At 36.7% G+C, this 13303-nt stretch overlaps 1 protein-coding gene across 1 annotated transcript in view; it reads right to left on the bottom strand.

The window, feature by feature from the left end:
- Positions 1–3820: 3820 nt before the first annotated feature.
- The window catches only part of zmp:0000001200 (dedicator of cytokinesis protein 9), a 108234-nt gene continuing 98751 nt past the window's right edge, over positions 3821–13303 (bottom strand). Inside the window, 7 exon segments of the mRNA XM_051906666.1 lie at positions 3821–4658; positions 6159–6297; positions 7612–7712; positions 7801–7991; positions 10024–10234; positions 10495–10641; positions 13143–13256. Of these exon segments, the coding sequence (XP_051762626.1) occupies positions 4533–4658; positions 6159–6297; positions 7612–7712; positions 7801–7991; positions 10024–10234; positions 10495–10641; positions 13143–13256 (1029 nt within the window). The 3' untranslated portion in view covers positions 3821–4532.

Below are 13303 nucleotides of genomic sequence, written 5' to 3'. Positions count from 1 at the left end.
ATCAAGTTGTACTGATCATTTCTGAGATTGTATAGAGTTTAACGCACACACGAGGTCCTCACCTGGCATATTGACAGCAGGAGTGTGTTTGTGTGAGTGACTGCTGGATACCTGTGTGAGAGTAGACCTGACCAGCGCAGAACGTCTGTGTAAGAGCAGCTGAAACAGCTGTGTGTCTTATTAGGATGGACTGTGTCCTGCCTGCTTTATGACATGAACAAGAGCAAGACAGATAGATAGATAATACTCAGGGGTCCATAGGGTAAGAACAACAGCACACACTGCCTTTTCTACGCTGTTTACAGCGCTTTATAGAAGATGCAATCATCACTTCAAAACTTCAGTTCTCAGATAAAACAAAAAACAAAACAAGGTAACATTTTAGTATGGGGAACACATATTCACTATTAACTACGACTTTTACCTCAATAAACTCTTAATTTACTGCGTATTAATAGTTAGTAAGGCAGTTGTAGCATTTATAAGTACAAGTGCTTGCTTTATAAGTACTAATGAACAGCAAATATGCAAGTTAATAAGCAACTAGTTAAAAATGAGGATTGTTCCCCATACTAAAGTGTTACCCAAATTTACAAACAAACAAGAGAAAAACAAGCAAACAAAAAACAAAACAAAACAACAAAAACAAAACAAGACAAGACAAACAAAACAAGGTCAAGTTTATTTATATAGCACTTTAAAAGCAACATGAGTGCTGACCAGAGCGCTGCACAACCGACATACAAAGATATCGTCTCACAATAAAAGCATTATTGAGAGAAAAAAGGTTTGAAATACTAAGTGTAGATAAAAAAGAGAAACAAAACAAACAAAAGGAATAATACAAACCCCATTTCCAGAAGAGTTGGGACATTTTCTAAAATGTGATAAAAACCACAATCTCTGACCTTTTTTTTAACTGACAAAAGTACAAAGAAAAGACCAAACAAATTTTTGATGGCTGCAACACACTCTGAAAAAGTTGGGACAGAAGCAAAATAAAAGTGAAAAGATTATATAATATCCAAGTTAAACTGTTTTTAAAAAGTCCACAATTAGCAGATGTATTGGTAATAGGTGAGGGTATCGTGTTTGGGTGTAAAAGAGATTCTCAGTCTTTGCAAGAAAAGATGGGTCATGTCTCACCACTTTGAGCCAAATGTCGTGAGAGAATTGTCAAACAATTCAAAAATGACATTTCTCAATGCAAGATTGCAAAGAATTTATGTCTTTTACCATATACCATACATAATATTGTAGAGATCAGGAATCCAGAGAAATTTCAGTCTGTATAGGGCAAGGTAGGACACCTCAGTTGAATGTGCGTGACCTTTGAGCCCTCAGATGGCATTTCTTTAGAAACCGTCATGCTACTGTGTTAAATACAGACACATGGACTCGTGAGTACTTTGGAAAACAGTTGTCACTTAACAGTCTGACGCTGCATCAAAAAATGCAACTCGAATCTCCGTTACACAAGGAGAAATGCTGCCGAGTTCTCTGGCCCCAAACTCATCTCAGATGGTCTTTTTTGGAAAAAACAGATATTGAGTTCTCAGTCCCAAAGCAAAAGGAACCATCCAGACTTTCATCAGCAACAGGTGCAAAAGCAAACATCTGTCATGGTATGGGGGTGCATCAGTGCAAACGGCATGGGTGACTTGCATTTGTGTGAAGGGATCATTGACATGGAGGCATATATTTGAATTGTATAACTGCCATAAAGATGACATCTTTCCCAGGAAGCAAGACAATGCCAGGCCTCATCCTGCACGTGATTCATCAGAGTGGTTTGAAGACGCTCTACACCGTACAGTGGATGTGCCTGACTGCAGTCCAGATCTGGCTCTTATTGAAAATGTATGGTCCATCATGAAAAGGAGAATCAGACAACAATGACCACAGACTGTTGCACAGATGTTTTGTATCAGGAGAGATTAGGTAAAAATCCCACTTGTAAAACTGCAACAATTAGTATCCTCAATTCCCAAATGATTAAAAATTGTAATTAAAAGGAAAGGTGATGTGACACAGTGGTAAACATGGTTCTGTCCCAACTATTCTGGAGTGTGTTGTGCCCATCAAATCAAAATGTGTTTATACTTACAAAAATAAAGTTGTTCAGTGAAAATACTGGAAATCTTTTCTTTTTACTTTTGTCAGTTAAATAGAGGTTTGAGAGAATTAACAAATCACGGATTCTTGATTTTATTGCATTTTACAAAATGTCCCAACTTTTCTGGAAATGTGGTCTGTACAAAACACCACCAAACACAAAAAACATGACTGAACTAAAGGTGTCATCGAGTTAAGCATAAGCCTGAGAAAAAAAAAAAATTTTAAGAGATGACTTAAATGTAGATAACAGAGGGGATGATCTGATGGAAAAAGGTAAGGAGTTCCAGAGCTTTGGACCAAGAACTGAGAAAGCCCTGTCCCTTTTGGATTTTAGTCGAGATTTTGGAATAGTCAATAACAGCTGGGAGGAGGATCTGAGCATTCTCTCAGGAGAGTAGAATGATGAAGATCTGAAATATAAGTAGGAGCAAGACCATGAAGTGCTTTAATACAAATACTAAAACCTTAAAATCAACTCTGAACTGAACAGATAACCAATGAAGTGATGCTGACACAGGTGTGATATGCTCCCTCTTTTCTTGTCCCTGTCAAAAAATGAGCTGCAGCGTAAAGAGAGTTACAATAATCAAGCCGGGTTGAAAATGAATGCATGGATAACATGAACCACTGCAGTCACGTCGACTGTTTTAACAATGCCTTTAGTACCTTTCTGGACCTTGAATGATGGTAATTACATTGCTTTCTATTGGGGATCAGAAAGATTCATCAAAAATATCTTAATTTGTGTTCCGAAGATGAACGAAGGTCTTACAGGTTTGGAGCGACATGAGGGTGAGTAATTAATGACAGAATTTTCATTTTTGGGTGAACTATCCCTTTAAATTTATGAAGCCCCTTAAGCTGCAGAATACTAGTTCTGACTACAGAATTTATTTGTTTGTCAAATGTTAGCTCAGGATCAAGAATAACTCCTAAATTTTCAACTTTATCTCGAATGTTATCTTGAAGGGGGCCCAGGGTAAGACTTAAATTAGCTAAGAGGTGTGGAGTGCCAAACAAAATAACTTCAGTCTTATTCTGCTTTTGTTGAAGTAAATTATTGTCCATCCAATCCTTAATGTCCTCTAAACAAGCTAGCAGAGAGGACACTGAATCAGTACCTGATTTTAGAGGGAAATAGAGCTGTCATCGGCATAAATATGGTATGAAACTTTATGAGACTCAAATATAAGGTGAAGAGTGAGCAAATACAGAGAAAATAAGGTTGGACCCAGAATGGAGCCCTGGGGCACCCCACAAGTGACAGGAACTGAGCTTGATGAAAATTCTCCAGTTTCCACCGAAAAACTCCTATTTGTGAGATATGATCTAATGCAGCATCATGAATGCCAATCTCAAGATCTAATCTCTTTAACAGAATGCGATGCATTTAAGTCCAATAATAGAAGAATAGTACAGCTACCAGAGTCTACAGATGTAAAAGGTCATTTACTACCCTTAAAAGAGCAGACTCAGTACTGTGTTTGACTCTAAAGCCAGACTGAAAAAACGACAAGACAAAAACAAGACAAACAAGACAAAAACAACAAAACAAAAAAGACAAGACAAACAAAACCAGACAAAAAACAAAAACAACTCAAGGTCAAGACACAAAACAAATATGATAATTACTGCTGATATCTTAAAAAATCCTAAAAAAAAAAAATCCTAAAAAAAAATTCTAAAAACTACTGAAAGAGCATTTGGGAATTGTGTGAGATTTATTCAAAGCATTAGGGACAATGTCAGTTTAAATACAGATAAAAAATAACATCACATTCAGCTGTGTCCCACAGTATAAAAATAATTGATAAACATAATGAACATTAACATTTGTGTGTCCGGCGCACCTCCAGTGTATCACATGCAGTGAAAGCGCTGAGGCCACGCCCCCTGCTGCAGAAACACGGCTCATTTATAACAGCTTTATAACCGACTCCACCCCAGCCTGATGGCAAAGACATCAGACTCCCAGACTTCAGTCCGTCATTCAAAAACTGAAAAGTCTGACTTGAAGAAATAACATAAAATTAGCAAAATAAAAAATATATTAGTAGAGGACGCAGATATTTATAATAGGTAAAAAGCTGTTGCAGTCTGTGCTTACATTGGGGACATGAGTTTGATTTTCTGAACCATTCTTCCCCTCTTCTCTGCATCATTTCCTCTGCTCTCTTTACTGCGGTTACTAATAAAACTGGCAAAATGGCCTAAAGTAAAATACACAGTTTTTTGATAAAGTCTCCACAGGAAACAGTAGGTGAAATCCCCTGGATGAGGCAGAAACATATAGATCTCCTTCCCTCAGTTCTCCTCCACTTCCGTGATGACATCTGGGAAAGCAGCTGTGTGTGTCAGGGTTGGAGATGTGAAACAAAAGGTGAAAGGTCATAAGGTCAATGCAGGGGTCAGGTTCACACCACTGAGGAGGAGTTGGGCAGGCCCTGGATGGTGGCGGCAGTGGGCGTCCCGCTGATGGCATTAAAGATGTGCAGTGAATCTGGAATAGGACTACGCATCCCATCATCCAATGGACTTATCTATAGAGAGAGAGAAGGAAAAAGAGCAAGAAAGATCAGAAATAATGCAACACTGCAGTGTGTTTGACGCCCACATGGAATCTGAACATATTCTTCAATGATTGTGGGGTCAAATGTGTGGAAATTTGCAGAAGGTTGAATCCTGTGGATTCCTGCAGATTCCATGTAAGCCTAAAGGCCCAGATATACTTCAAGCGAAATTCAAGAACGAACTGGTGTGACGTCATTTCGAACAAAATCAGGCCAAAATTACGTTTGTTTTCAGAGTTCAACAGTTTGCCAACATGAACCTTCCAGAAAAGTCTGCTCTGGCTAGTAAACTCCTTTGAGCTAACATTGGTCCGTGGCGATGACATAATAGGTGGGTGTGGCTCTGAGACTCTGCCTTGTTTGATATGTAAATCTTCTAAGGTTCATTTCTTCTGTTCAGTCCGTCGAGGTCAAATGTGAGTACAAACATGAACACTCTGGAGAGCCGCTTTACAGTAGAAAATGAAGTTGTAATTCTAATTGAAAGACACACTGACACTGTTTTCTTCATGTTTAATACTGTAGAGCTGCAGATTTAAAGCAATCTATTGTATAAAGTGCTATATAATAAACTTGGCATGACTGCAGTGCTGAATTGCAGAGCTAATGCAAAGACTTTATATATAGAAAGATGGTGCACTTGTATTATTATGAATGGGAGAAAGTGGAACGCGCAATATGGCGGAATAAGTCCCACCTTCTAATTAAGAGCCAATCGCCGATTGGTAAAGTCATCTTTACTGCAGCTGCCGTTAAAATCTCCGGGTCCTATAGAAACAGTCAGACGCACACTTAGGACGGCGCATGCGCGTTAGCTTTATCCAGCCTGAAAAATGCTGTTTTTTGTCATGATTCAAGCGTTTAGAAACTAAATGTATGAGACAGTTGTTGTCAGATTTCATTGATTTCAAATATGAAATTTAATCGAAAGCTTGGTGAAGAGCTTTGGAGAATTTAATGTTTCCCCATTCAAAGAGATAGGAGCTGCACTTGTATGCCCGAGATGCCCGTTTCTAAGATGGCCGCCGAGTGAAATAACTTGTCTTAAAGGGACTTTGGCTGGTGCAAACATATCCACATCACTATGATCAGATGCTTTCTCAGCTGCTGTTTTCTCACCACTGTCATTTTGTTGTGTGTTTATTTTGTTATTGAGAGGAAATCATGCAGCACATATTTACATATTAATCCAATCGTCACTCTCAGCAATATGGATGGCGTCGGGATGTTTGTTAACAGTATATTGCTGAAAAGTTATTTCAAACTCCTTGTTACCCCTAAACAATGATCAAAAAAAAAAATAAAAAATTGCCTTGAGTGTATCGGGGCCTTAAGAATGCATATAAGAAATGATTTACCATTCGATCTGACCATGAGAGCAAAAGAGGAAGAGAAAACAGAGAGAGATTAAAGAAAAGCATGGAAATCCAGACATTATGAATAAAGTGTCAGCGTGTTTGTGTGTCTTACAGGCTCGTGCATGATGGCGGACAGCTCTTTAGTGAGATCTCTGTAGTTGGCCTTCATCTCGTCATGATACTCCTGCTGATCTTCTTTAATCAGACGCTCATTAATGCCCAAACCCAGACCACACGCCTCCACAAACTGCCTGCAGAACACCACACAAACACACACACGATCTGAGCTGACAGTTAAACACCAGTCAAAGATTGAGCCAAAGGGTTATCCTTAAATGAAGGAAATTAGTTTTATGGACAAATATAAATTGTCCCAATTTATGAATTTCTTAGTGTGCAGAGCTGTAATCTGGGCAAAGGTGGGGATTTTGAAAAAGCTTAAATAAAAGATTTAAGATTAAATTAACTGAAATGGAAAAATGCATAATTCAGTTAAAATAATTCCCATTTTTCACATTCACATACTTGTGTTTTTGTTTATTTCGTAGTCTCTTTCACCACTTTTAATCGCTGATTATAAAAAAAAGCTGTTTTGCAGTTCACTTGTAGTTCGTTGTGAGCTCATTAATATATATTTATATATTTTATGATATATATATATATATATATATATTTTAGGGATGCAACGATATAAAAATTTTGGCCCATACCGATAACTGACAATTCTTTACTGATAACCAATATATTGGCCGATAAATCTAAATCAATTTTTTTATATAATTTTTAAGAGCCTTAATTACAAAAACAAAAGTCTCAGCATTAAAAGCCATGTCCCAATCGCACAATTATAATGTTCTCATTATAATATTATGTAGCCTATATGACAGACTTACGCTGTACATTGTACTTAACTGTATTTTCCTTTTTGAAGTGATTTCAATCATATTTCACACAATTCAAAACCATCATGGTGAACAGTGTGAATCTGAAGTCTCTCAGCTGAAGGAAATAATCCATTATTTATTGGCTTTAATATATCGGACAAATTTTCTTATCGGGCCAATAACGATGACATAAAAAATGAACAGATATCGGCTGATACCGATATGGTGGCCGATATATCGTGCATCCTTAATATATATATATATATATTCATGTTTTTGAAAGAAGTCTCTTCTACTCAAAAATACAGTGAAAACAGTAATATTGTGAAATATGATCACAATGTAAAATAACTTTTCTTTTTTAATTTTAATATTTCTTATTATTATCAGTGTTGAAAACAGTTGTGCTGCTTCCTGTTTGTGTGGAAACGGTGATACATGTTGTATTCTTTGATTAATAGAAAGTTGAAAAGAACAGCATTTAACTGAAATGGAAATCTATAAAAAAACATTATAAATGTCTTTACCGTCACTTTTGATCAATTTAATGTGTCACTGCTGAATAAAAAAAAGTATTAATTAAAAAAATGTTACTGTGTAAAAGCCTTTGAACGATACTGTAAATATATAATGTTGTTAATAGTTTCAGAGGAAGGATTGACTCAGACTGTGTGTATTTACCGGAAGACTTCTTTCAGCTGTTTGACTTTGTTGTCTGGGTATTTCTTAGTGCTGGCATCATCCAGGAAAGCCCTGGCGTAAGCAAGAGGGCCGGCATTTACCTGGAGAGTGAAAGACAGGTTTATAGACGTCACGACACTATAAAAACTGTCTGAGCATGAGGTCACGTGTTTGTGTGTGTTTGTGTACCTGCACACTGATGCTGCCCTGCAGTTTGAGCTGGAGCTGGATCATGTCCACGTCGCTGCAGGAACACAGCTGTCTGATCTCCAGCACCTTCTTACTCATCTCATCAATGGCCACCTCGATGGGGTTCAGATCCACATGATGCTGATACATCACTGCGATACGCTTCTTCACATACGGGAACGAGTGAGTGGCTGAGAGATGAAGACAAAGAAATTTAACAGGATTTACTAATAAAAGTTATTACATTTTTTGGCCACACTTTAGTTACGAGTCCAATTCTCACTAATAACTATGATTTTTGCCTCAATAAACTCCTAATTACTGCTTATTAATAGTTAGTAAGGTAGTTGTTAAGTTTAGGTAGGATTAAGGGATGTAGAATATGATCATGCAGAATAAGGCATTAATATGTGCTTTATAAGTACATCCAATATCCTAGTAATATGCAGCTAATAAGAAGCTAGTTACTAGTGAGAATTGAACCCTAAACTAAAGTGTTACACATTTTATTTTTTAAAATCACTAGGACCCATTTCTCAATTCTTGGGTCAGTTTTTCAAAACTTTTCACACAGTGAGCACAACATCAGCCTATGTGGGATAAACCGTGGATCATTTATCACTGGTTCAATGACGACATCTTTCAGTTCACATGAATACATTTCTCACTCAGACACAAACTCAATGAATCTACAGGCCAATTTGCACATTTCTCTTACACATACTCTTTACAAAACTGGTTCAAAGCCTAACATAATACAAAACTGAATAAGACAGAAATCTGCTTCATGTCTAGAGTAAAACCATAATGAATTATATTCCGAATCTAAACATTTAAATACTATCAAAACAATTATATGTAGCTGAACACCTACACAGATATTCATCTTTCAGTTTCATTACCATCTATACTAAAGGGGAAACTTAGGAAAAACTGTGTACTGTACTGTTAGTGTTTTTCAGGTCATTGTTTTATGAGTGATAAAGTGTCTGTTGGGTGAAACCTTTGCTAGTGTTATGGAAGAATGAGCTGATTTGAGGCCCTGTTTCCATCTGGTATTAAGATACATTTTGGTCGATCTGATCACAAGTGGACGACACTAAATACAGGGGGTCTAAAATGATTTGAGCTTGTCCACTTTCAACCACTTCCAGAGGTAGTTGAAAACGCATTCGACCGGATTGCTTTCGTAGTGGAAACGCTCATGTGGTCGAATGTGTTTGAACAGCCACTAAAGATCGTCTACGTCTACTGACCTAATGCGTAGACATTATGGGACGCGAGCTAGCCAGACGGGATTTAAACTTTGCTGAAGACCCAAGTTTGGTGTGAAGATGATAAATGTACCAAGCTCAATGTTCTCCCACCATTCCTGATTTCTAACACACACTCACAGCGTTCGGCTGGTCTTGCAGCTGTCAGTGCAGAAACGAAAGCTGCTGCTCTCCATGTTTTTCCATCGTCTCTGGTCGTGTTCATATGTAAATTGCGCAAGCTTATTTTAAAAGATCTGAAAAAACCCATACATTTACTGGCCCATAGACCCTCCCCTTTAAGAAATCAGGACAGATGTGGTTGAAAGTGGATAAAAGAGACAGACTAAAATACCAGGTGGAAACGAGTATGTGCCTCCTTCATCCACTTGTGATCCGATCTACCAAAACACACCAGGTGGAAACAAGGCCTGAGACATGAATGAAGTGTTTCTGTAGTTTTAGTGACTTCTGAATGTGAAAGTTGGTTAGGAGAACTGTGTGAGGAATTTTGAAAAAGTGACCAAATTATTGAGAAATGTGTCCTAGCGATGGTAAAAAACTATAATTAGGGTGGTCAAAGCAAACACATTAAAAGTAGAGAGTAATTTTTTGCTCATTAAAAGGTTGAAATGGAAAGCACTTTTAAAATCATAAACACTCACACGAGATGAAAAGAGTAGCACCACGTTAAAATCACATGACCAGAACACTACATACTATATAGTTTATTATCACCTTCACTCTTAATTAATTAATTTAACATAGTTTGAAATTGAATAAAATTAACTCTTCTATTTGAGCTTCTTTGTCCAGATAAGATAAGGCCTGTACTTTGTGATTGGGAGGATCGTATAACTCAGATTCAGCTGACACTCAGACCTTTATCGTAGGACTGGAAGTGTCAGTCACTTATCTCTAATGTCTCCACGGTGAGTATGTAGTGTAGTGTGTAAGTGTGCGTACTCACCGGTCAGTATAGTCCTGCGTTTGCACTGCTCCTCTACTCCACCCTGTTTTTTGCCTGAAACAGTGAACGGCATCTCAAAGACAAACCGACGGATATTGTGGCTCCTCTCAAAGTCTGTTTTTCTCTCCAGCAGCTCCTTTTCCTCCAGGAATGGGGTGACGTGAGTCACTTGGATGTAGGCGTACTTAGAGTCCAGATCCTTTGTGTTAATCTGCACCAAACAGCAAAGCATCTTTAGTGAAGATACACTGTTCAGCACTGGTTACACTGGATAAATATGCCACATTTATTGGCAAACACATTTTCTTTCATAAACCTTCTGTTCATTAAAGAGTACATCTGTTTTCAAAATTGATAATAATCACAAATGTCAATGTCAAACTCTTTCGGTCTTGCTCGGCCGTTCTTAGCCAGAATAAGCTGCACTGTGGATCAGACTTTATTCTCATACTGTAACTGGACATTTCTTACCCTGCCAGAATCCTGGATCATTTTGACATTCTCAGCTCCAAACTTGTCTGAATAGAGCTTCAGGAGTCTTTGTGAGATCTCAGACAGTGGGGTGAATTTGGGCTCTTTATATATGTATTCTTTACCATCTTCATCCTCGAAGAACCCCTAAAACAACAAACACATCAGAAGAATGTATTAAAACTCAACTTTGAAAACCTGCTGCTGACCATCTAGACAGAAGAAAGCTAAGTGCCTACTAATTTAAAACACTAAATTAGTCACAGGAAACACCTATTTACAACAGCACTGAAATACTGGGATGCATAAAAACTGTAATGTGTTGATGATAAATCCTAATTATGACACAGGGATACGATGACTTCCACAGGCAGCAGGACGACACACACGTGAAATAATGATCCGTTTACCTCGTTGATCTCACAGTCATTACACTGGTACTGCTAGAGAGAGAAACAACTCATCAGTGACCGCAGTTTATTCACTTCTCAACTTTTTTAGGGATGTTAATTGGTAAAAACAAAAACAAAAACTACACAGTATGCCAGTTAATCACATTTCTACTAATGTTTGCTGACAAAAGACATTATATTATGTGGCAGATGAGTAAATAGTTGATTAGACATTACAAAACGTGGCTTTAGAAGTCAATACATAGTTTGTTTCCATATCACTGAATTTAAGTCATACACTTTAGTTATACTTTTTGAAAAGAATACTTATTATGGAAATAATATACTTTAAGAGAATATACTTAACTGAATGTAATGTTTTTGGACACTTAATTACAATTAAATGAAAATGTCTTCTAGTTTAAATTTATATTAAATGCAATTAATGAATTTTAGTGTGACTTTTTGGACTCACTTAAGATGAACTTCAGTACATCTTTATATGTAATTTCATAATTACTTGTATTGTCTTTGAAACATGGTTAAAGTTACTGCTGAATGTACTGATAAGCATTTTTGGTACAACCCCAAATCATGTGATGTGACACAGTGGTAAACATGCCTCTGTCCCCAATTTTGTAGTGTGTAGCAGCCATCAAAATTTGGTGATATTTACAAAATACAATTAAGTTGACCAGTGAAAAATTGGAAACTTTTTTTTTTCTTTGTACTTTTGTCAGTTAAATAAAGTTGAAAGAGAATTAACAAATCACACATTCTTGATTTTATTGCATTTTACAAAATATTCCAACTTCTTCTGGTTTGGGGTTGTAAACTAAAATATACTTCAATATCAACATGGGCATCATGTATTTAACTATATTTGTAATTACACATTTGTAATGATGGAGTTGCAATTGAGTACATTTAAAATATATGAGAAGTTATAATCAAGTACTTTACATGTGATTTATTAAGTTAGTCAACACATCAAAATAAGTGAACTTCTTAAAAACATGACAAAAGATTATTAAAACATAATGATTTAAAATGTACTTTAAAGTAAAATTTTGAATTTGAGATTATTATTATTATTATTTTTTTTTTTTTTCAAAAGTGTACATAGCTGTGCTAAGAAACAGTCATGAAAGTGTCTCCCTTTAAGTGGCCTTTTATTTCATAAAATAATATAATATAATATTTATTTATTTGGGATGCACCGAACATTTTGGCCGATACCGATAACCGATAATTCTTTATATTTGAAAGCCGATAACCGATATATTGGCCGATAATTTGATCTAATTCAAACATTTTTATATAATTTTTGAGAGCCTGATTACAAAAACAAAAGTCTCACCATTAAAAGTCATGTCCAAAGCACACAATTATAATGTTCTCATTATAATATTATGTAGCCTATATGACAGACTTGTTCTGTACATGTTGAGCATAACTGTATTTTTCTTTTTGAAGTGATTTCAATCATATTTCAAGCAATTCAAAACCATCATGGTGAACAGTGCATAAGTGTCTCAGCTGAAGGAAATAATCCATTATTTATCTGCTTTAATATATCGGCCAAATTTTCTTATCAAGCCAATAACGATAACATTAAAAATGATCATATATCGGCTGATAACACTATGATGGCCGATATATCGTGCATTCCTAATATATATATATATATATATGTTTTTTATTATATTAAAGCTGCAAGCACAGTTTTTTAAAAATATACTCTTAAGACTTGAAGTACACTACAAGTGCACATTCAGTACAATCAAGTGCCCTTCTTTTTCTTAAGGGATATATATATTCATTTACTGTAAATTTGAACCTAAAATTCTTGATGTTGATCAAAAAAAGCTCACAGTCAGAGCCAATAGCCTCGTGGGCAGCGACATGTAGAGTGGCAACACCAGTTTTAGTTCCTTCATAGACATATACAGAAAATCAGTGAGGTCAGCAGACTCAGATAAATCACTTCTGTTATGATCAAACTGGTACATCTGACTGTAGTTTCTGAAATCCCATTAATTAGTTATTACACCCAAAGCTGAACGAAATAAAAGACGAGCACAAAAGTCCAGGCCACAGCAAGCTGAGCTCAAACACACAGGACTTACCGCTGCCTTCAGACAGTAAACCAGCAGAAACAGCATTCAGATAACAGATAAACACAACACAATGAAGAGTCATTACAGAGCTCATCCTGATCAACAGATGAAGAGGTGTGAAGCTGAGGAGGCTCACCTGACCGAAGAACGCCACTCTGAAGTATGTTCCCAGCAAGCGCTTGCCCGTGTGCATGACCTCTGTGACCTTGCTGTAGGCGCGGTGCAGCGTGTCATACAGGTGAGCCAGTTTCTGACACAAACACCAAAAACAGAGCTTACCAATCACATCTTTAAAGG

This window comes from Ctenopharyngodon idella, chromosome 9 (genome assembly GCF_019924925.1).
Source record: "Ctenopharyngodon idella isolate HZGC_01 chromosome 9, HZGC01, whole genome shotgun sequence".
Taxonomy (NCBI): Eukaryota; Metazoa; Chordata; class Actinopteri; order Cypriniformes; family Xenocyprididae; genus Ctenopharyngodon; species Ctenopharyngodon idella.
This window is presented reverse-complemented; position numbering and strand designations above follow the sequence as displayed.